Consider the following 25,669-nt stretch of genomic DNA (forward strand, 5'->3'; position numbering starts at 1 on the left):
CCCAGCACCTGCCTTCCAGATTTGAACACCTCAAAATTCAGGAGTGCTCAAGCTCAGTTTGGGCAGCTGTTACTTCATTTCTCCCAAATCAAATATACTGATCCACTATAACTTGCTGTAGAAAAAGTAGGATAAAATTGAGCAAGAAATGCTTCCCAGTGGTTATTAGGACTGGAATTGCTATTTTCAACAGCCATTGCCTTTTGTTTGTTTGTTTAAAAGGAAGACAGTGATATTGCATTGGCAAATTCCCCAGAGAAAGAAAGAGTGGAACAAAAGAATAATAAAGGCACCTCAACTTTTCCTCATTTATGTAGGACAGTCTTATAATATGCATCCAGATATCCTCCAATCACACAAGCTGAAAATTGTTCCACTTCACTGCAGTTCTGTAACCATATGGGAACCAAACCTATCTGTGTTCTGTGCACATCTAAAATTCCTGCTGAATGACCTGCCCTGGGAGCAAGTTACCAGTGACCCAGGGCTGCGGCGGAAGGAGGGGGCAGGTGCGGGGGGTGGGGGGTGAGAGCCCAGGGCAGGGGCGGCAGGAGGTGTGTGTGTGTTGGGGGGGGGGGGGGAGCCCAGGGCTGGGGCAGCAGGGGGGGGGGGTGCAGGGGGGGAGAATCCAGGACTGGGGCAGCAGGAGGGTGCGGCAAGGAGCCCGGGGCTGGGACGGGGGGCAGCCAAAATTTGTTTCGCTTGGGGCGGCAAAAAACCTAGAGCCGGCCCTGCTGGTAACTGCCAGCTGTGCACACCACCTGAGATGTGAACATCAGTTTATGTTCTTCCTGGTTTGGGCATCACCAGGAATGGACAATTTGGCAGTTGTAAAATCGTTACAAATTCTGTTACCAATTCATGACCCCGAAACAAATCCAGCTCACTCGCTCAGCGCTGTCCTGGTTCCGCAGGACTAAACAAAGTTAAAAATAGTAGAAATCTTACTTTTTTTTGTCAGAAAAATAAAGTCATGACACTGACTAGACACTGGGAGCAGGCCTAGGAAGGTGCCATTTTTGCTTGGATAGTTTTCTGAGCATATGTAGTCTGGACCTGAGTTGTTAATAGTCAACCTTGTGCTCTTTCAAGAAGCACAGCATCAGGTTTAATTAATCTTCAAAAATCCTTTAATGTTTAATGTTGAGCCTAAGGAAACATTGGTTCTGCTTCTCCAACTGCCTTCCACTTTGCGTGGTCACTTATACCTGCATAAAGTAAACACAAAACACTAGCCACTGAGCCAGGTGGCATTTTACACTCCCTTTGTACAGGTTTAAATGACCACACAAGGCACGAAGCTAGGTAGAAGCAGGCCTCTTGTTAATACAGGTTTCACAAAGACTAAAATTACATTGCACTTGGAAGATTGCATTGTAAGTTAGTGCAGTAAAATTTCCAAAGGCTACAGTGCCCAGGAACTGGCACTTACATTGAGAGTCTCATGAGAATCAACCGGAACGTTCTAGCTGGACTACTCAGGGGTTTTATTTGTGAAGCGGAAGGCATTTTCTGGAGTCTGACAGAGAAATGAAATTATCAACTCCCTTTTGTCTGGGGCAAAGGCTGGATACCCTGCATAAAGAGTTTGGGGGAGACACCTGGAATTCAACACAGAGAAGAGGGCAACATGAGCTTGGAGGACACTGATGCTTCAGATGTGAACTGTGTAGTTGTGATTGTTTCTGAGTGTAACTCCAGGGGCAAGATTTTGGTTTGTTACTGAGTTTTAGTGGAGGGGCTATCTGCCATTTATATAATACATGTTTATAATACAACTGTTAAAGTGAAGAGTAGTTGGACTCTCAGGCCGTCACACCTTCGCAGTTGTGCAGGAACGGACCAAATGGCAAATGATTGCTACAGCCGACAGTCTGGCTAAGCATTGAAGAAGAAGTGGATTATGCCTAAGCAATCTCCTTGATTACACCCAGGCAATGCCACAAAAGTCAATGGTGTTGCTTGCATATGAATGACTTACCTTTGAATCTACTGCCCTGATCTACACTTGTGCTATTCATGTTGCTGTATAACATGGAGAACATGAAAAAAAGCAAAATTTCAGCCTGATAGTTTCCAAAGTTAGTAGAGATAGAGGAGCAAAGCAATTCTGGCATTGGTTCCTTCATCCACCTGAGCCTCCAAGCGAACAGCACGAAATACATTGAGAAACCCCTTGGAGACTATGTTGGACTAGAGATGGCAGAGCTGGGAAGTGACTGATGTTGGCAATATTATCACCTGGGACAGATCTCCTATTCCGGCACACTTCTCATCAGGAGATGACGTTGCTCTGAGCAACATCAGCTTCTCCTCCTCAGGAAGCCAACCCATGGAAGTGAGTGAGCACTGCGGTCGAGGGGTCGGACTCAGTGTGGTTGTGCTAGCTCTGCTCTTGGATGTGCCCAGATCTGTCGATTTCCCTGGAGACCTCTGAACATCTGCACAATCCAAGGCTGTGCCACTCCACCCCTCCAAATGGCTGCTGCTAGTCCCTCCCCAGTCTCAACAGGAGGAATATTACCCTAAATACATGCAGTTCACCATGCAAAGTGTTTTAAAAATAGGTTTCTCTCTTCCTCTTGTGGGTTTCTCTAAGATAGGTGTTAATAGGGCCTGTAATATGTACAGCATATTTGGAAACGCTGTCAACAGTAATCTAAGCCAATGGCACTTAACCTTTCCATTACTGTACCCCTTTCAGGAGTCTGATTTGCCTTGCGTACCCCCAGGTTTCACTTTAGTTAAAAACTACTTGCTTACAAAATTAGACATAAAAATAAAAATACAGAAGTGTCACAGTGCACTGGTACTGAAAAATTGCCGACTTTCTCATTTTACCATATAATTATAAAATAAATCAACTGGAATATAAATATTATACTTACATTTCAGTGTATAGTATATAGAGCAGTATAAACAAGTCATTGTATGAAATTTTAGTGTGTACAGACTTCGCTAGTGCTTTTTATGTAGCCTGTTTTAAAACTAGGTAAATATCTAGATAAGTTGATGTATCCCCTGGGAGACCTGTGTGTACCCTAGTTGAGAACCACTGGTCTAAGCCTGTCCTAGGTTAGCAGGCTGCTAGACTGAAGGGTGCAGAAGAACTGCCCACTTCCATAGCCAATGGAGACAATGCGCTCCTTGAAAAAGACATTGGTCATAGTTCAATATTTCTCTACCATTTTAAGACTCTGATCCTGCCAAATGCCTCCTGGAAGTTACACACTTTCACAGGAGCTAAGGTGCTCAGCATTAGAGGTGGCTGAAAAAACGGAATCCATTTCTGAGAAAACGTTTTTTGGGGGAATTTTTTTTTTTACCCTAAGCAGGATGAAATGTCAAATGTGAAACTTTTGGTTTGTTGACTGACCTCAGAGAATGTTCTGTGTGAAAATGACAAAAGACGGCCCAGATACCAGAGAGCCTGGGCACTCAACCTCCCCACCAGCCTCTCCAACTCTGGGAGCCAGACAGGCACTGCTCGTACCTGGAGTTGGGGGGAGGTGGGAAGGCAGAGCCCCCAGAAGTTGAGAACTCTGAGCATGAAGGTTCTTAGTACCTTCATGAGAGTAGGACTGAGCATTCTGCAGAGGATCAGATGTAAAGCCACTACTTTGTGGATATAATTTTTCACAGCAACTAGCTTTGTGTGTTTTATGATACTTATTACCTTGCAGAGCATAGAGCATCAAAGGACTTTCAGAGATGGGGCCCAGTTACATATGCAATTTGCACTGTTTCCGTATATTGCTATTTGTGTGTTTTCAGGTCAGGTGAGTCAGACAGGTTGTGATTTGTGGGTTATGTGCTTGTGAAATCTTATGTAATTGTAATTCTATTGTTGTGCAATTGACAGCTGCGTCATGTTTTTGTTGCATAAGATAAAAAAAATGGAAAGCTCTTTAAAAAATTATATACTTGAATCTAAAATGAGCTTGGGGTTATATATAAGTAGAACCATAGTTTCATAGGAGGCAACCCCGTGGTGGAAGATATGGTCTAATCCAGTTCTTATCATAGGTACTAGTTGTTCAGTGTAAGTTTTTGTGACTTTTCAAGTAGTCCTGCTAGGTGAATATTTTTAAAGAATAAAGAAGAGATGACACCACCATTGTACACATGAACTGATGTGGTTTTACTGCATTTGCCCACATATCTGAACATTCTGGTACCGAGTGCAGCTGCCAGTTTAATCTCTAATACCATACCTTCTATAAGGAAAATCTTTCCATCTGTTTCAACTGTTTTCTTCCCTTTTCTAGATAACATTTCAATCCTATCTGCTGTTCCTGATCAGAATGCAGTTATTAAAAACACTCAGTTGATTCAAACGGTGGGTTGATACAACACACAGAATGGGGTGTAGATGTGCTTCACACAACAGAAAGCAGAATTAAGGGGGAAATGTTCCTTGGAGGCAAGACGCCTCTTCAATTGATAACGGGGAGGGAAATCAAATACGGTAACTGCTTTTCCTGGAGTATATTGCGACTGATCATTACTAACATCAGTTCATGTTTAAGCAAAGACTTTTCATGATTTAAACTTCTGTTTGCATACAACTCTGAGTAGTGCATCTTAAAGTCATACATATTGATACAGAATGAAGAATGCATAATGGCTGCATAAAAAGATAAGCTGTATGACTATATATGAAGACAACAACTACAATTCTCACAGCACTGTCATTGGTTAATTTTAAAATATTCAAGCATTTATTTTAAAAAAGAGTAAAGCTGAACTTAAACTACACTATGAAAAAATTGTGTGACTGAATCAATGCTGACTCATATTAATCAGTTTAAAACTTTACCTTTTTTCATAACACTTTGTTAATTAATTGTTATTTTAAGTTCCAGTAACATGATCAGATTTCTGCTGCCTCTGGGCAATTGAGTTATGATCTGATCTCAAGTTCTGAGGGAAAAGCTCAATTTTATTTTCCCCCCAGTTGAATAAGCAGTACCATGTATACTATCTCTTGTGTTAGAATAGTGTTGTCTTCACATAAGACTCAAATAATAGTATTAGTCATTCATTTCCTCGTACACATACACCCTATTGCGTGTTGACAGGTTTATAAGGATGCAGTGGCGGCCATGGGTGCTGGGAAGCTCCTAGACGACAGCCTTTGAATCCTTGCAGTCCTGAGCAATGGTGCCTGAGTTAGTCTGTTTATTGTCTGCTTTCTCTCCCAGATGCTTGACTTGTCTGAAAGATTAATACATTAACAAGAGCGGTAAGGTCCAGGGTTGCACATCTTTAAGACATGTTTATTAGCAGATGGCACATGAGATTCAAAGGTCACCATGAAAGGTGACATTTTAAAGTGAAACAACAATATTTATGCTCAGATACTATGCTGATGAGATCATGTGGAAAATGTTTCTGATTAAATCAGTTTTATAAATAGGCACAGTATATCTATTGAAAATTCCAAATGCCACTTATATTTATAGTGTATCTCTTACGCTGCTATTTGGTAACTTAAGATTACTTTGTTCCTTATGCTACATTCAAAGTTGGGAAAATGTACTGGTTTTTACAAACAATCCTATTTTCTTTCAAAATAATTAATTTTTAAAAATCCACTGTGAAACTTACATCTATCGTATATTCCTCAGAGCTAAAATTCCAGATCAGTGTTCTTAAGGACTGAAAGAAATTCTGCTTTACTTTCAAATTCTTTAGGATAAAATTGACATTACATACATAAACACTGATTGACAGAAAGCTACTTACATGCAACATCATGCACTGCAACCTGTTTGACTAAAAGCAAGATGGATCGCTAAAATAAAATTTCCAGTTACTCATGTTAGGCTAATTACATAATAGCCATACAATTAAAAAGAAAAACTTTGCATGAGAAGGCTGGCTGCATCATTACTAGTTAATAAACACTACAACTAGTACTAAAAGTGAAATGCTTTTTATGTGAGCAAACTGTCAAATTATATGTGAATTCTAGAGGAAATGAACTACAGTTTTTGCTAAGTTCTAGACGGGCAATTAAGCTTTTAATTAACATTTTTTATGGGGCACAGCACACAGGCATTAAAGTATAAAAGAGTAAATGACACTTACTTTTCAAGTGTTCCATTTTCAACCTTCATAGCCCCTTCCACTGGATCCAGTCCCTGTTCCGAAAACTGTTTCAAGGCACTTAAAGCTGCCTGAATAAAAAATGAGTTGTCAACGACTAGTATTGTAATGATATAATTAAGGTAGTCACTAATGGCAGTTCTTTTTAAATGCATCTCTTGTATATTGCGGCAAATTAAGTTAGGATGGTAGTAAAGAGTCTATAGTACAATGCCATGATAAAGAGCTGGTTTGTGAGCAAACATAATGATATATTCACCTCTCCGTGCATATGAGTAACTCCCATTAAGGGTTAATGCAAGTTGTGTTACTAGCATTAAGGAGAAAATATGCCCATTAGAATTCTCACTTCTCTAGCCTATGAAGTCTTCCCAGCCTCCCTTAGGCCTGGTCTACACTAACCCCCCAATTCGAACTAAGGTACGCAACTTCAGCTACATAAATAACGTAGTTTAAGTCGACGTACCTTAGTTCGAACTTACCGCGGTCCAGACACGGCAGGCAGGCTCCCCCGTCGACTCCGCGTACTCTTCGCGCCGAGCAGGATTACCGGAGTCGACGGGGAGCACTTCTGGGTTCGATTTATCGCATCCAGACAAGACGCGATAAATCAAACCCAGAAGTTCGATTGCCTGCTGCCGAACCAGCGCGTAAGTATAGACAAGCCCTTAGTGTGTTTATGGAGCTCACGCTTCCCTTTGGTCCTGAGGAGGGAATCTTAGGTCAGTCATTCTTGCAAATCTCATAGACTTTAAGGTCAGAAGGGACCATCATGATCAGCTAGTCCAGTGGTTCTCAGCCCGCGGGTCGCATGTGGCCCAATTAGCACACAGCTGTGACCCAGCTGCATGCTTAAAAAATAAAAAAATAAAAAATATGCTGGTTGGGCCCGGCAGGGGGTGGGACTGCTGAGGGGGAGAGGTGTTGGTAGTCCTGCTGGAGCGCTCTTGGCAGCAGCTGGGGAGGTGAGTGCGGCAGGGGTCAGTATGCGGGAGAGTGGGTCTCTGGGCAGTGAGGGGGTAGAGGGAGAATGGCAGCATAGGCCCAGGAACTAGGGATTTGGAGGGGGGCTGTTTTACTTGGGGCTCTGCTCTTGGACCTGTAGCCATGGGGTCCTGGTTGCCTGCCCCACAGCGGTGGGGTGTGTGTGCTGGACACAGGGGTTGTGGGGGTGGGGTTGGCGGGGGCGGTCTCTGGGCAGGGGGGTCAGTGCGGTGCATGGTGCGGATCTGCCGCTGAGGGGAAGGAACAGGCTGGCAGCACAGGGCTGGGCGGGCCAATGTGTCTGGCGCAGTGGTTCTCAACCTGCAGCCCACAATGGTAAATAGGTTGAGAATCACTGATCTAGTCTGACCTCCTGCACATTGCTGTTCACAGAACCTCACCCACCCACTCCTGTAACAGACCCTTAACCTCTGGCTGAGTTACTGGAGTCCTCAAAAATCATGATTTAAAGACTTCAAGTTACAGAGCATTCAAGAGAGGTGGATCGTGTAATGTAATAAAAAGGAGGAACACTGAAGGGGTAGTGGTGGAGGAACATGCCTACATTCCAATAGCTAGATCTAGAAGAGCACTGTGGGTGGCACGGATATATCTTATAGATGGGTCAATGAAAGACACTTAGAAGGTCCATGAGCCTATGCTGGATGCACTGCACACTTTGTATTCTGTGTTGTAATTGAAATCAATATATTTTAAAATGTAGAAAACATCCAAAATTATTTAAATAAATGGTATTCTATTATTGTTTAACAATGTGATTACGCGTGGGTTTTTTTAATTGCACAATTAATCACGATTAATTTTTGTAATCGCTTGACAGCCCTATTAATTTTGTTTTCTTCTTTTCTGAAATCCTCTTAGCACTTCTTGGGTCACTGAAGGCTTCCCAGAAAATGACATCAGGTATAGATTGCAATGAGGGGTCTGATATTTGTGATGTCACAGTCTTGAATACCTTCAGTGAACCAGGAAGTTTTGAGAAAGTCTCAGAGAAAAAAAACAGAATTTAAAAAAGTTAGGTAAAACTTTTTGTATGCTCAATGCCCAGTGCAGCCTAGTTATTAGGGACATTTAGATAATGAAATCTGTTTTTCAGGTTCGCTTTGCATTTCAACTTTAAGACAAAACAGGTGGCAACTTGTTTGTTATAATGGGTGTGTTCTGAAGATGAGATATGTAGTATCTGAAAGTTTCATAATCAATGCTTGCTAATTAATCATGGGAAAGCTTTTGTCTCAGTTGCCAGAGCAATCAGCAGAGAGAAGAGGGATTTACCTAGCAAACTGAAGCAGGTGTAGGGGAGGAGACAGAAGCAACGGAATAAAGAATGCACTTACAAAAAAAAAATTCAAGTCCTATCAATTGTAATATTTATCTGGAACGTAAATACCTTGCAATGCCGGCTACAAAAGTGCCATGCAAATGCCTGTTATCACTTTCTGGTGACATTGTAAATAAGAAGAAGGCAGCATTATCTCCTTTAAATGTAAACAAACTTGTGTGTCTTAGCGATTGGCTGAACAAAAAGTAGGACTGAGTGGACTTGTAGGCTCTGAAGTTTTACATTGTTTTGTTTTTGAGTGCAGTTATGTAACAAAAAAAAATCTACATTTGTAAGTTGCACTTTCATGACAAAGATTGCACTACAGTACTTGTATGAGATTAATTGAAAAATACTATTTCCTTTATCATTTTTACAGTGCAAATATTTGTAATAAAATATAATATACACTTTGATTTCAATTACAACACAGAATACAATATATATGAAAATGTAGAAAAACATCCAAAATATTTAATAAATTTCAATTGGTATTCTATTGTTTAGCGGTGCGATTAAAACTGCGATTAATCACAATTAATTTTTTTGAGTTAATCGCCTGAGTTAACTGCGATTAATCCACCACCCTAAAAATTAACACACATTTCTGTGTCAAAAGCTATGTTAGAGGGGACATTCAACAAGAAGATCTAGGCTCAATTTATTTTTTGCTCTGTAATTCACCTTTATCCTGAAATCGGTAGTTTTCCATTCCTCAAGGGCCAACCCCAGAATAAACATTTAGAAATTGGATTGTTCTGTGAAGTTTCTTTATTCCTACTTGTCAACATAAACAGGTTCTCTGTATGCTTTTATCTGAATTTTCAGTTCCTGTTGGACCAGAGACACAACTATCACCCCAAGAATCACACACAGGCTACTGTTGGAACAAAACGCTGGATCTGCTTTCACAATTAAAGTGATAGTTATGTTTCCTGGATTCTCTCAATGGTGCCTTCCCTTGAAAAGTATGTTAACACAATTTAAATATTGCTAGACAATGTGTATCCGGGCCAGCTGAATAGCAGCACAAGGATTGTTATGCTGCATTATACTAGTGGTCCATCCATTCCAATATCCTGTTTCTGACAATGAACAGTACCTAAAGCTTTCAGAAGACAGCACAAGAAACTCCATAATGGACAAGCATGGAGTAACTTGACCCTCAGAGAAGTTTCTTCCTAATTCCGGGCAGTTAGTAATTGGCTTATATCAAGAAGCATGAGGGTTTGCACATTTTTATCTTATCAAATGCAATTATGGATTTTTTATTATCCATATAAATATCTGAACCTTTAAAAATATCCTGATAAACTTGAGTTTATCAGCATTACCTACATGCCCCCCTTGCCCTGCCACCCAGTCCTTCCTGACTTCCAATGTATTAACACTGATAACTTCTTGTCTGCTCTCGGCCCCCAACTCCATTGACATGGTTGTTGATTCCCTCCATTCTACAGTCTTCACCACCCTCAACTCCTTTGTTACTCTCTCCCATCACATAGTCTGCCTTACCAAAGCACAGCGTTGGATCAACCCAAGTATCTGCTTCCTCTGTTCCACCTCTAGCAACTCTAGGAAAGCCATATGATCATGCAAGCTTCCTCCACAACAAATTTGTTCTCTTCCTTGTGCAGTTCTACTATTTTCCTAGCCAAGCAGCTTTATTTTTCCACCTTGACTGACATGCCCTATTCCCTCCTTTCCCTTCTCCTCTGATAAGATTTCTCATCTACTCTCTTCTAACCCCTCCATATGCTCCAGAGGATACCCCTCCCCATCCCATTCTGCTTGGTCTCTCTTGTCCCCACTCTCCCTTATCCTTCTTCAAGGCTCCTTCCCCTCACAATACAAGCACGCTTTAGTCTCCTCCATCATAAAGAATTAAATCAAAATTCTACCCTTGACTCCCACCTGCCTCTCCAAATACTATCCCTTTACTGCCAAGCTTATAACACACCATGTACAACTGCTGCCTTGAGTTCCTCTCCTCCAACTTCATTCTTTACCTTCTTTAAACCACCTTCCCAACCTTGAAACTGCTCTCGTTAAAATCTCCAGTGACCTCTATTCCAACTTTGTTCTCCTTGAGCTCTGAGAGGCCTTTGACACCACTGACCCACTCGCTACTTCTTAAATTTCAGTTTTCTGTTGGCTTTTGAGACTCTGTTCTCTCATGTTGCTCTTTCTGTGGACTGTTGAGTGGGTATTCCTCAAGGCTCAGTCTTTGGCTCCCTACTCTTCTCTTGATACCTTTTCTTTCAGAGCTCTTAACCACAAGCATGGCTTCAGATACCATTCTACATTGACTACTCACAAATTTACCTCTCCATTAAAGGTTTGCCTCTTTCCATCCAATCTCAGATCTTCATCTATCTTTCTGACATCTCCATATGGATGTCCAGCTGGCAACATGGCCAAAACTGAGCTTTTGAACTCCAACCCAAAAGCCTTCCTATTTTTCCTTCACTTTGAATAATTCCACCATTTAGTCACTCAAATCAGTTATTTCCTTCTTATAAATCTCTGCACATCCAGACCATGTCCAAGTCTCACTGCTTCTACCTACATAATATTTCTAAGATTTGTCCTATTCTATCTGTCCAGTCTGCCAGGCACTCATCATCTCACACCTCAATTTATGTAATTTCCTCTCTAGCACTGAAGCCAGCCACACTGCCTCCCTCAGGTCAATTCAAAATGCTGATGCTAGGATAATCTTACTGACACTGGCATTCTGACCACATCCACCCCCTTTGCTGTTTCCTTCCAGTGGCTACTTGTCTTCCACTGTCTCCTTGTCTTTGTCTTCAAGGCCCATCATCCTTTAGCCCCCCCCATCAGATCTATGAGCTCTCAACCTTTACCTTTTCTCTACCAATAATGCCAGCCGTGATTTTCTGATTATCTGCTTGTCCTTCAGTCACTCTATGCTTTCTCCTATGCCACCTCCTATGCATGGGGAAAAACTCACTGTTATAATTTGTAAAGCCATCACCTTATCCTCATTAAGACATCTGCTGTGATGCCTACAAAATCAATACTGTCTGGCATTGGTTAGGGCAGTGGCAAGCTGAGACGTCTGCTTTTCTGTTACCTCATCCCCATTTGTCTGTTTTATCCATCTGTCGCTTCCTGTCTGATGCCAAGATTGTAAATTCTCTGGGGCAGGAACTGTTGTCTCGTTTTAACTTGTCTGTATAGTGCAGGATGGATTGATTTATATCAGCAGACAGGAAACCTTGATTTAAATAATCAATTTTTAACTTGTTTTCAATTGGTACTTATTAGGTATTTTCCTAAAGAAAGGTTGGTTCTCATTGGTTGGTAACCATTTAAAAAAGGTTGATTTGCAATTAAATATAGTCTTTATACTAAATTTGTTACTATTCTTTGCTAACCATACATATTTTAAGCAATTATATATCTTAGCATGCATTGATTCATGTTGTTTCTTTTTATATTTTTATTATGTTAGGAAATGATGCATTTCTTATTTACTGGATGATTACTTTTTTTTTTAGTTGTGATTTGCATCAAGCTCTATTTGGGTGAAAATTGGACTTCAATTAAAAATGCACAAAAAAAGCACTTTAAAATTGTTTCCTACATAAAACAACCTAAAATGTTCTGGATACTTTTTTAGATGAGTTTATTAAAACATGTTTTGTATTGAAAACCAGCTGGTTTATTAAACAACGGAAGTATTATCTGTAGTTACTGAACTGAATTGATTGTTTCTGGTCACCATGTCTTTAAAGACTTTTGAACCAGTAGATTTCATTCTCACATCTAGTTTGTATTTGTAGATTGAGAAAAGCAAGCTTTCCGGCTATTTCAACTCCCAATCAGTTTCTTAACTTTCAATGAACTAGCCATTAAACTGTACTAGTTGAATAAACTGAAATGAAGAAAATATTCTCTCTATACCTGCAAAAGCTGCCAAATGCTGATTTAGCACTTCAACAAACTGGTTCCAGGTGCTGATTCAGTGATTTCCACCAGTTCAGCGGTTTGACTTTCTTTAAAGCTTTGGCAGCAAACATGTACTGCTTAATATATTATAAATTAAATGTAGTCTGTATTAAATATAATTAACGATTTTAGTATTATAGTGGGTTTAGGCTTTTAACATAGGTTATCAGAATTTTAAATAGATTTATTTCTAAGAAGCAAAATGTATTAATTTAAATAGAAAAACTGATTTAAATAAAAATTAATATTTTAATTTACAATCATTTTTTCCATGCTGCTCTATGTCCTAGCACAATGGAACCATTAACCTTGATTGGGTCTTATAGGTGATATTATATTAATTAATAAGCATCCAGTTTCTATCTTGTAGAAGTGAGTTCACAGGTTAATTATGTGCTGTTACCTTCACAAAAACTCATGGAGGATGGGTGAGGTCCCAAGGGACTGGAGAAGGGAGTTACTGATCTTTAAAAAAGTGAATGAAGAGGACCCAGGGAATTATAGACCAGTCATCCTAACTTTGGTACCTGGAAAGATACTGGAACAAATTATTAAACAATCAGTTTGTAAGTACCTGGAGGATAACCGGGTTATAAGGAATAGCCAGCATGGATTTGTCAAGAACAAATCATGGCAACCAACCTAATTTCCTTCTTTGACCAGATTAATGGCCTTGTGGATAGGAAGAAAGCAGTAGATGTGATATATCCTGATTTCAGATGACTTTTGACACAGTCTCACTTGACATTCTTAAAAGCAAAGGAGAGAAATGTTGTCTAGATGAAATTGCTATAAGGTGAGTGCACCACTGGCAGAAAGATCATACTCAGAGTAGTTATCTACGGTTTGCTCCAACCGAGAGGGCGTAGTTAGTGAGGTCCATAGGGGTCAGTCCTAAGTTTAGTACTATTCAATATTTTCATTAATCATTTGGTTAATGGAGTGGAGAATCTGCTTATAAAACTTGTATATGATACCAAGCTGGGAGGATTGCAAGCACTTTGAGGACAGGATTAGAATTCAAAATGACCTTGATACATCAGAGAATTGGTCTGAAATCAGCAAGGTAAAATTCAGCCAAGACAAATGCAAAGTATTCACTTACACCCCAGAATTATTCCTTCCTATTAACAAGAGTGTTGTATGTAAGACATGGGTGGTAACTATTCCACACTACTTGGTATTGGTGAAGCCTCAGCTGGAGTACTATGTCCAATTCTGGGTGCCACACTTCAAGAAAAATGTTGACAAATTTGAGAGAATCCAGAGGAGAGCAACAAAAAATGATCAAAGGTTTAGAAAACCTGACCTATGAGGAAAGGTTAAAAAAACTGGGCATGTTTAGTCTTGAGAAAAGAAGATGGAGGGGGGACCTGATAACAGTCTTCAAATATGTTAAGGGCTGTTATAAAGAAGACTATGATCAATTGTTCTCCATGTCCACTGAAGGTAGGGCAAGTAGTAATGGACTTAATCTGCAGCAAGGGAGATTTAAGTTAGATATTAGGAAAAACTTTCTAACTATAAAGGTCGTTAAGTTCTGGAATGGGCTTCCAAGGAAGGTTGCGGAACCCTCATCACTGGAGGTTTTTAAAAACAGATTGGACAAACAGCTGTCAAGGATGGTCTAGGTATACTTGGTCTTGCCTCAGTGCAGGGGGTCAGACTTGATGACCTCTCAAGGTTCCTTTCAGCCTTGCATTTTTATGATTCTGTGAACTACAAGTCACTGAAAACAATTGTCAAGAGCCAAAATGGGCCTGTACAGACTTCTTTTTTAATTCATTGTTAAAATTATCAGGATCAGAATAAATTTTCTTTGTTACATATTTACTATTGTTTTATTTGTCTAACTGCCTACTGTGGAAATATGCTAAAGAGGATTAAAAGTTGTAGAGTATCTTCAACAAGTATTTCTTTAACCTTTGCTGAAACCCTATTTTGGAACGTCTTAGAGGAATACTACCTTGGATCTCACAATAGAGTTTGTAAAAACATCTATTTTCCTCTTTCTTTGGCAGTGAAAGAATATCACTGCAAAAATAAACTTTGCTGAACGAAAGCACTGGTCTTTTCTACTCTGATGTCAAGGATGGAAACGTGATATTTTTATCTGATTTATATAGTAGGGAAAATATTCAGTAAGATACCATTCAATATTAAATAATATTTGTAATACACTTTACAAAACTTTAAAAATAAATCTTGATGCTTATTTTGCAAAAACAATCCAATTAGTCTCACTTTTCTTGTAACATTGAGAACAGAGGTGCGTGCACACATACTTCTCACAGAGATCCAAACATGGCGGACACAAAAAGCAAACTAACAATATTTTAAACTACCTCTCCTTAGCATCAATAACACTATCTATCACTGTTTCATGATTCAGTATTTGTGATATTGTGCGGGAATGTAGCAAACTCAGGTCTAAAGTAAAGGTCTACCCTAAACTAGTGAAGTCAGTTCACACATATACTTGAATTAGCTTGTGGAACTTATCACATAGTAATAGCTCACAAGACACTTTGTGAGGGTGAAGTTAAGCTTCCAGCTGCTCAACAATGTCTTGTGCTTCTCCTGCCCATCTCTTTTGGGAAACATGTGGAAAGTGTCATCTTAACTCCGCATTTTCCAATTGTCTAGAGTGTGTGTACTGTCTTGCAAAGCTACCCATTTTCTAAGATGTAGGTAAAGAGATCTTAACTCTATAGTTCATGATTTTCCAGTGTTTGGATTTAGGAAATTAAACTCTTTCTTTTTGGAAGGACACAAGAAGCACCGGGCACTACTAAACACCTGTAACCTTAACTCCACAGTAACAAAGAATGTTTTTTGGGGGGTGAGGGGAGGTCTTTTTTTTTTATTTTATTTTTTTTAAGAAAAAGTGGAAGACTACTATTGCATAGAGAATGGGGTTGTGTAGAGATTTCATGGATGTACATCCAGACCCTTAATTATGAATTGTTTCTCTGCTTTCTTCTGGCTTCCCCATGCTTTTGTTAGGAGCCAGGATGGGGGCAACTGATAACTGAGGGGCTGCGAGCAGGAATGGACCTGGTAGCTGCTCTCCTCACAACTCTTTATCCTTTACCCGCTCCCCAACTCTGTGCCCATGATAAACTTGGAGAAGCTGGAGGTAGGAAGGAAGCTAGTAGTTGAGCGGCTATGCAGAGTAGAAGCAGAAGGGGGTTTTAAGTTTTGTGCAATGAAGAAGAACTACAAGCAAAGACAATGGGCTAATTTTCATCCATAATTAAATTCTATGGCCTCACTGGACTTACACCCTACATGAATTTGGCTTGATAAAAATAACTTCTGAACTTCAGTTAAATGTAAAAATAAAAATGGAACATTTGACAATGAATCTGGTGAACAATGTCTGTTTTTAAAGGCTTGATACTTCCTTCCACTGAGAATTTTCTTACAAGAGAGCATCTGCACAGATTTTATATATATATATATATATATATATATATAGCGCGAGAGACAAATATTTCTCTCCCCCAGAAGATTTTACAACTGTTTTGTGAATAAAGACCCATAGGTTATACAACAGATGTTTTTGGCAGTGCAGTAACTATACAGAAAACAAGTGATACATGAAATGTGTAAAAGATATGATGCCAACAGGATGCGCTACATTGCTCTTTGTTTGTCTTGGCTGCCATTTCTATTATAAAAATGTGTGTATATCAGGATGGAGATGGAGGTTTCCAGTTATTTTGGCTATTTGTAGCTTTACTTAAGTTAATTTGCAATTAGTGAATGGTATTGAAATTTGTGAATATTCTTCCTGCTTCCCTCTATAGGGATTAAATGTTTTGTAATGACAATCTCATAACATTAAGTCATTCTTTCACAGAGACCAGCAGGCAGAGCCTGCACTAGAGGATGTGTATTTCAGCTCACGTCCACATGATAACTATTTCATGGGGTCTTTTTAGCACAGTGTACAGATGTTTTTTCTCTCTTTAGATCTGTTGCATTTCAGAATCTTCCTATGAAACTCAAAAAGCCAAATTTTGTTGTCTTCGGTGTGTGTTTCCAGTTGACTTTATTGCTTGGATCTCAGAGTAGATTATGGCCCTAATTATTCCTATCAAGTACTCAGTGACCACAAACTTCATCACAGGAATGCCACTGTCCTGGTAAATATACCGTCCAACAGTGTCAGCTCACGGTGAAGTGCCTTCTATCTCCAGTTGTCATGGATGGTACCTAGCCCAAAATGTCGCAATCTGTGACAGCACAAAAAATAGGGTAACTGGCATTCACAAGTAGACTATGTACACCCTGCAAACACATGTGGGGCGGGGTCAGGCCCAGGCTGGCCCTCCCTCCATATTCTAGCCACCAGGCTCTCTCTCTGCACCCCAATTGGTTCCTCCCCTGTATCCATAGCTGTCAGATCCTGCCTGTCCCAGCCCCCCAGGTAAGCAGAGCCACCATGCCCCTCTCAGCTCTGTCCCACCGAGGGACCTCAGAGCCCAACCGGGAGGGGTGACAGGGCCAGGCCCTAGTTGCCCACCCTGGAGAGGTGAGAGAGTCGCAGGGAGGTGCAGGCTGGCGCTGCATCCTGGGTCTGTGCCAGCTTTGCCACCACGATAGGGAGCATGACACTGTCCCCACCTTGAGCGTGAGGCCGTACGTACCCCTCCAGCATCCCCCAAATTCTCCCTGCCAGTACACTCACCCAGCACCCCCCACAAATATCCTCTCCCAGTACACACACATCCTTCCAGGCCCCCCAGTTTTGGGGGTTTGATTTTGAAGTTCATGGTCATCTCTTAGCTTTGTTGCTAATGTGGACCAACTCCTGCTGGGGCTTGTAGCTTTTTTTTTTATTAATCAAATCTGTACTAGGTATCTGATGAAAGCTTTCATTTGTTATTTGACGTATAGACCAATGTGTTAATAAAAAAACCTTTGTTTCAATAAATAGATTAGGCTACTTTGGAGCTAGTTTTTAAGTGACTTGAGGTTATTAATGCAGTAGAAATCTGGCAACTGCTCCTCTCACAGAGTTCAGTGCCTAACTCTGCCTGGGATTCTCTTTCCTCTCCTCTCTTCAAGTCAGGTGCCTTGGATGTTTCCTACAAGAAACTGGGCGGGGGGGGGTGAGGGGAGAGAGGAGAACCTCCCTTATATCTTTTAACCCATGGTTAGGGTACTTAGCTGGAGATGTGGGAGATCTTTGGTTCAAGTCATCCTTCTGCAAGATGAAGAGAAGGGATTTAAACAGGGATCTGCCACCTCTGAGGTGAGTACCCTAACCAGTGGTATATAATATAGGATATTCTGATGTGGAACTCCCTCAGTCCCTTCTGTTAAAGCTGTTCCACTTTGGGTACATAAAAAGTCAGCAGATCAGACAGAGTGCATGCAAGCATGAGACTGAGACTATAGTCTGGGAGGTCGGAGCAGTCACCCAGAATGTGGGTGATCCAGGATCCAGTCCGCAGGCTCCAAGCACTCGCCACTTATTTATCTGCAGTGGAACAGCTTGAGCAGGAGAGACTGAGGGAGCCCCACATTGGAATATCCTATAGCCCAGTGCTTAGGGCTGGCAGATCCCTGCTACACTTCCTTCTCCTCCTCAGTTGGGGGAACGGGGACTTGAAAAAGCAGTCTCCCACATATCAGGTGAGTCCTTTAACCACTGGGCTAAAAGTTAAGAGGGAGGTGGTCCTGCTCCCCCCAGCCATTTTGTGTGGAGTTACGCATGCTCTGAGCACCCCTACACTCTGCAGGCATGTTAGAGGGAGGACACCAGTCTTGCCCCAGTTTGTAAATTGCACTGGGGCTTCGGCAGGCGGATGCCTAGAGTGAGGCAGCAGGGCACATGCTCAGAGCCAGAACTTAGGTGCTGTGTGTGTTCAGGTGCCACAGAGTTTGGTGGAATCTGAGTGGGTATTTTGTGAAGACCCATGGGGCATAAATCTGGGATTTCGGTGCCTAAAATGGCAGGTGTCTAAGTCCCTTTGTGAATCTAACCCTAAATCCCTGATTGCATCTGCACTCAGAAACCCCTAAATTGCAGCACCTCTTATTGCAGGAGCAAAACTGGACCTGTAGTTGTTTGTCAACAAAAATGGAGATCAGTGAATGACAATCCAACCCTAAATTTCTCCTGGTTTAGAAAACAATAAAAAGTATGGAGATCTTTTCTCCAGTGTTGGCTAACTACTGGCATACAATCAATGCAATTCTATTGAAGTCAAAGGTGTTTTCACCAGCAGTGAGTCTGGCTTTATACCTTTTTAATATATGGATTGAATTTCAAATGTAAAGGCTGCTAGGCAATCAGTGCCAGGCTTGTTGTGAGTTTGAGGGCTTAGTGTTCCAAGAATACCAAACTGTTTTAGCAATAATTTTAAACACACACACTCTCCCTCTCGTTGAAGGTCTAAGGCTTTCTTATTCTTTTTGGGAGCAAATTTTCAGCTAGGCTTCTACCTGGCCTTGACTTTTTCACACCCAAAATTGCAGATGAACACGAATACAACTGCATGTATTTGCTTGTGCAAAATTTTACATGGACAGCTGGCTAAGAATTTACTCCTTAAAGTGGCTATTTAATCTGCCTTGATTTATCAAGATGGCAATATATGCATATAAACTAAACAGAAATCAAGTGAGGGATTCTAAGAATAAATCCCTTTTCCCCACAGTTGCTATTGTAACTAAATTTCCTGTATCACAAGCAATACATTTCGCTAGGAGTCTTTACCCCCTTCCTCACAGTACCCCATGCTCTCCAGTTGATTAACCAATGTTAACATCTGTTTAAAAATTAAATTTCAGAAAGGCTTTTCACACTATACAATGTAAGTCTTAATTAAATGACTTCAAGTCCTTTTTACAAATAGCTTATACCCAGTGTATTTCATGCATAGCATAATCTGATTAACTCATGTAATTTACATGGAAATAGTATTTTCCAAAACAAATTAATCTCTGCACAAAGGAACATTCACCTGGTATGCACTAGGGGTTAAAGGTAATGGTTGCATCTGCCAAAGAGGGGAGGCGGGAAGAAGAGGGAATCCTCTGTTCAAACAAAGCATGATGATTCATGAATGTAGAACTTAGAACCCTTCTGAAAAAGTTGTCTGTGGTAGTTGAAGCTGTCCTAACCAACTTTAATGGACGCAACCAGTATTTGCATGGCAGATAATCCATGTAGACACTGACCTTGCCAGGTTTATGGGGGTAATTATTAAGTAAGGATTAACTGTCCTTGAACACCTTTTCTCTGGCAGTAAGTTCAGAAGGAGGGTGTGACGTTGCAGACTATATGGTTTTATAAAAATATGCTAATGAGTGAATATAATGTAACTGGAATATGCTTCATGCAAAAGGTCTCTTGTAAGGTATCATTACAAAGCTTATTGTCTACTGAGTGTGATCATCCTATTTGTATAAATGTACCACTCTTGTATCTGGGACTAGAAATATGAAATATAACTCTGAGGGCCTATTGTAATTATGCAAAGTGTGAGCCATTAATGGTGGTTTGGAATCTTGATGACTCCCATTAACCAGGACCATTGTCTGCAGATGGCCGTGTTTACCTGTTAGTCTTACTGTATATGTGTGTGCTGGCAAATGGGCAATGAAGTCTTGCAGTGACATGTAATCATGTCACCTGAACTGGAATCCAGCTTTAACCTGGTGTCTTTCCATTGAGAAGAAGGGGGTGGGAACCTAGAAAAGGATAAAGGATTCCTGCCTTATGCAAAAGATATATAAAGGGGTGGAACAGAACAAAGGGATGGTAGGAGCCATCATGAAGAATCCCCTAGCTACCACCTGAGCTGGAACAAGAGCTGTACCTGAGGAAAGAATTGTACCCAGGCCTGGAAGGTGTCCAATCTGAGGAAAAAACTTACTGAAGCATCTCTGAGGGTGAGATTATCTGAATTCAGTTTGATTAGACATAGATTTGCGCATTTTATTTTATTTTGCTTGGTGACTTACTTTGTTCTGTCTGTTACTACTTGGAACCACTTAAATCTTACAAAAATACTTTTTGTATTTAATAAAATCACTTTTTACTTATTAACTCAGAGTATGTATTAATACCTGGGGGAGCAAACAACTGTGAATATCTCTCTATCAGTGTTATAGAGGGTGAACAATGTATGAGGTTACCCTGTAAACTTTATACAGGGTAAAATGGATTTATTTGGGTTTAGACCCCATTGGGAGTTGGGCATCTGTGTATTAAAGACAGGAACACTTCTGTTAGCTGCTTTCAGGTAAACCTGCAGCTTTAGAGCAAGTAATTCAGACACTGGGTCTTTATTGCAGCAGATGGGAGTGTCTGGCTCAGCAAGACAGGGTGCTGGGGTCCCGAGCTGGCAGGGAAAGCAGGAGCAGAGGTAGTTTTGGCACATCGGGTGTCAGCTCCCAAGGGCGGTTCTGTGATCCAACCCGTCACAGCAGGTATGCAAGGAACATGGGCAAAATATTTTAAAACACCTAAGTGCTGACTTTCAAAGGGATTTAAAGTATGTCTACACTTTGAGCTGAGGAGACATACCTGACATTCAGCTTGAGGAAAAACACCCAAGCTAACGTGCTAAAAAGGCAATGTGTAGCTATGGTGGTGTGAGCAGCAGAAGGGGCTAGCTGCTGCCAGTATGGGCCAGTCTGAGACCAGAGGCATGTACCTGGTGCAGCTGGCTGCCTGCATGGCTGCAGCTATGCTCTATTTTTAGCATGCTAGCTCAATCAGAGCTAGTGAGGATATGTCTCCTCAAGCTGGGAATCACACCCTCAGTTCAAAGAGTAGACAATCCTTCAACTCCTAAGTCATTTAAGTGCTTTTGAAAAGGTTATCCCATGAGCTCTTGTAATATTTGCTGTGAAGGACTACTCTTACTTTTATCCACGGGTAGCATCTGCTCACATTTGTGCTGGAGACTGTTGGTACCTGTCAGTAAATTTGAGTAACTATGGCAACAAGGGCAACAAGCTTATTCTCCCTACCCTGCACCAAGCAAAGACTTCCAACATCAAGGCCACACCCAATGGAGCTGTAGCGGCTTGCCCAATGGTCAACTTGGCTGTAGGGGTTTAGCATCCATAGTCAAAAGTTTAAATTAGAATTAATTAGTTTAATTAGAATTCTTTTCTGAAAATATTTGTCCTTTAACTTGTACCTTCTAGGTGAAGTTTCCTGATAATGTTGATAGTCTTTTAAAAATATTTTTTGTTTCTGAATCCAAGATTTAAACCATATTTTTCATTCAGTTATTACCATTCAAAGACGGAGACCAGAAGGATTAATGGCACACCACAGCTTGGACATTCTGTGAACATATAGTAAAAATATTATTTCTGAACTCAAATTTACATCGTATGTTACAGTGGAATTTCATTGGACCATGACCCAATGGAAACCTTCTGCAAACAATAAGTAGATCATGACCCATTTGGGGAGCCATTCTATGTTCTAACTCGCTTTTGTTAGACTTATTGCTCTGATCATGCTGATACAAACAATGACTATTCAACCCAAAGAAACATTCACATCTTTGAAGACATACAGTGCCAAATTTTTAAATTAACCCCATCTCTAACATTGCATCGACAATCAAGTATAAGTGCAATTAATTAGAGGCACAAAATAAAAGTATTTAGATGTCTAACTACTGGATTTGTTAATGCAATCAGGCAATTAGAAGTATAATGCTACAATTTGGGCCAGAACTTGAGTGTAGATGCAAAGTTGCAGGTTTAAAAATTATAGACGATTTTAAGAAACCTGGCCCTCCAAACTAGACTGGACAAAGCTAGAAAATATATTCCAGCAGACTCCTGCACTGGCACACAGGATGGGCTATATGACCCAATATGTCTTTTCCAATGCTGACTCCTGTAATAATTAGACATTATCCTTCTCAGCTGTGCACTCAGAACACTAGATCTAATTTAATTAAATGATTTATTTATAGGCATTTCTACGTCAATTGCGCATCAAGTTCTTCTGTGTTATATGGTTGCACCTTCACTGACGTTAACCCTATTAATATTGAGAGCTGGTTTAACTGAGGAGAATTTGGTCTCCTGATTAAAACTGGGCAAACGTTTTTGGCCAAATCTTTTTTGGTGAAAAAAATGCAGATTCTTTTACATTTCCCTGAATTGTTTGGTCAAACAAAACCTTAAAAAAAACAAACAGAAAAAAATGAAGTATTTTGTTTTGACATTTTCAATATGAAACATTTTGATTCAGAAGTACTGTTTTGAAATTTCCTTAAATACGTACATGAGAAAATTTTAAATAATCAAATGAAAGGAACTTCTTTTAACTCTTCAATTTGCTGAAAATTTCAGAACAATTAATTTTTGGTTTAAACCAAATATATATATATATATATATATATATATATATATATATTTTGGAATCGCCAGCAAACCAAAAAATCTGCTATTCACACAGCTCTAGTCCTTACTTTTAAAATGTACATTCAGGTCCTTAGCTGGTGGAAGCCTTTAAAGTCATCTGCTGAGGATCTGGTGAACATTTAAACATTTTCTCTTCATCAACAACGCTGTCTGCTGTGGCTCAGACTCCTATATCAATGCTCTTACTTCTCTAACGTAGCATTCACTAAATGGCTGGTTGTAGATAAACACACCCAAAGTTTAGCCAACAAAAGAGAACTTTGGCTCAATCCTGCTCTCATTGAATGAAACAGAAGCAGGACTGGGTTCTTTACACGAACAGTAATATTGTCCTAAACCATATGGGATTGTAAGAACAGCAGTTGGCAGCCCATAGCATTTAGAAAGAAAAGAAGTAGGAGTGGAAAATTTTTTTTTTTTTTTTTACTGTGGCCAGATCTAGAATAAAAGATTTGACTGTTTAAAATTGTAGACTCTAATACATGTTTTAATTAAATAACTGCCTCAAAATGAGTTTTAATAAAACAGGAGATTTGCATTGACTCTGTTATTTAAACTTTTCTTCCTCTGCAATTGCCAGCATAAAGAATGGCCAAAAACTTGCATTAAAATTAAAATTTTAGGGCACAATGAAGGTCAAACCACCACATGATCTCAATGCACACCCCATAATCATAATACTGTGTTGGGCAAGATGGAGGCGGTCACATAAGTAGGACTGTAACACATTCACCAGTGGGTTACAATACTTTGCACTTAGATAATGCATGCATTCTCTCATCCACTGAGATCAAGGTGCTGAGATCAATGTACAGAGTAACATTATTATCCCTATTTTTAAAGATGGGGATACAGAGATGAAGAAAGACAAAGGAAATGACTGGCTCATGGCAGTTGTAGAACTGCGAGCTAGTCTAAGGGTACATCTACACTACAGGGGGGAGTCAATTTAAGATACGCAAATTCAGCTATGTGAATAGCGTAGCTGAATTCGACGTATCGCAGCCGACTTACCCCGTTGTGAGGACGGCGGCAAAATCGACTTCTGCGGCTTTCTGTCGGCGGCGCTTACTACCACCTCCGCTGGTGGAGTAAGAGCGCCGATTCGGGGATCGATTGTCGCGTCCCAACGGGACGCGACAAATCGATCCCCGAGAGGTCGATTTCTACCCGCCAATTCAGGCGGGTAGTATAGACCTAGCCTAAGATAAAATAAATTTAACTTGGTGGGAAACTTAAAAGAATATAGCTTTAATTGTTTGAGAAATAAGGGAAATTTTTGAAAGGTAGAGAATATATGATGGTAGAAAATAAAAGCACTCTCTCCACTGTATTCCAGTTTTTTAAGTCAAATGTGTGTCTAACTCCTGACAGAACCACCCACCAAACCTTAATTTTCTCATGAATTTTAAACCTGTAAACATTTTTCAGGAACTAGAAAAAGAATTCTATTTCCATTTTTAAGAGGGGAAAAAAATCTTTAAACAAATCTATTTGTTTTGCTGAAATGTTCTACAGAGTAGTTTAAAGTGGAAAATACTGAGGGTTTTTTTTTTAAATTGGCAGGATATTATTTCAAAGGACTTTTCACTTTGTTCCAAGTACTAAAGCGTCTGAAACAATCCCCTAAATATCGGATTCCTTGTTTTTAATAAAAAAAATTTTTACAAAGAAAAAATGTATATTCATCTTCTCATGCCAAGTAAGTGCCCTTAGATGTTAACTGCCTTTCAGTCTGCACACAACTAGAAAATTCAGTTTGTAAACAGCAGCACATGATGGTATTAACTGCAAACGGGGGCCCACTGGTTTCCAATCTCAGATTATATTGTTCAAACAGAACAGTGTGATTGAAAAATATAGATAGCTTATTGCTGTAGATTCTTGCATTAGTCTAAAGAAATCCACATCTAAATGTGTTCTTTCCTTGATCCAAGTTCACAACTCACTTGTATTGTATAAGCAACAGAAGAATACAGTATATGCATTCTGTGAAATATACTTCCCAGCCTGGGTATGCTGAGAGGGGTGAGGCTAATGGCATCTATAACCAATCAGCCTCTTACTTTAAATATCATTTTACTGCGAGGATATAAATAGACAAAAAAATTAAACATAAATAGCTGAAAATTTGACATATATATGTATTATTCCACATAAAGATTTTACAGTTCTATATTCAAGACAAAAGGGCTTGATTATGATCACTCTCACGCCATTTTTACATGGATGTAACTGTATTGACTTGAGCGGTATTTTACTCCTGATTTAACTTGGTGTAAGTGAGATCAGAATCAGTCCCCAGTATTGCAAGCAGGACTTCTCATTTGAAGCAGTTAGTAATGTAATTTTGTCCTTGCTAATTGTTGACAACTTGTCCTCATCCTGTTTTAACCTATAACCATCATCTCCTTTAATGGAAGTGTCTATAAGGATCTTCCCTAAATATGCTTTTCCAGCACACTTAATGTCTTTTAATGTCTTTCCAATTAAATCCAGATGTGAAAAGCTTAAAGAACAGTTCTCAGGACTGAAAAAGATGACATAAATCTTGCAGCTGACAGAGATCCCACTGAGCGCAGTTGGGGAAACTCACAGAGGACTTGTTGTGGGCCAGAAAAACTGCTGGGTATAAAGACAGATGTGTACACTCCTATTTTAAAAAAATGAAATAAAGCAATGCTTTCTACAGTACAGTTCCTATGAATACTACCAGAGATATTAACAGCTCAATCCTGCAATGGGCGGAGCACATCCTGTAACATGCAGATCTCCCTTAGCTCCCACTGAAGTTTCAGAGCAGAGGATGCTGAGCATCTCAAAGGAAAGACCCCTTTG

General features: G+C 40.0%; 1 protein-coding gene across 10 annotated transcripts in view; it reads right to left on the reverse strand.

Annotated features, from left to right (window-relative positions):
- Positions 1-4,120: 4,120 nt before the first annotated feature.
- The window catches only part of STAU2 (staufen double-stranded RNA binding protein 2), a 218,507-nt gene continuing 196,958 nt past the window's right edge, over positions 4,121-25,669 (reverse strand). For 7 of the 10 annotated variants that reach the window (XM_034763136.1, XM_034763130.1, XM_034763121.1 and 4 more), the window contains 2 exons: positions 6,094-6,182; positions 4,121-5,217 (listed from right to left, as the gene is read on the reverse strand). In XM_034763136.1, the coding sequence (XP_034619027.1) occupies positions 5,124-5,217; positions 6,094-6,182 (183 nt within the window). In that variant the 3' untranslated portion in view covers positions 4,121-5,123. Of the gene's footprint in view, positions 5,218-5,610; positions 5,662-6,093; positions 6,183-11,304; positions 11,390-25,669 lie in introns of those variants that run through there. The other 3 variants (XR_004644768.1, XR_004644767.1, XM_034763123.1) reach the window with 2 other exon arrangements.

The sequence above is a fragment of the Trachemys scripta genome, chromosome 2, assembly GCF_013100865.1.
Source record: "Trachemys scripta elegans isolate TJP31775 chromosome 2, CAS_Tse_1.0, whole genome shotgun sequence".
Lineage (NCBI taxonomy): Eukaryota > Metazoa > Chordata > Testudines > Emydidae > Trachemys > Trachemys scripta.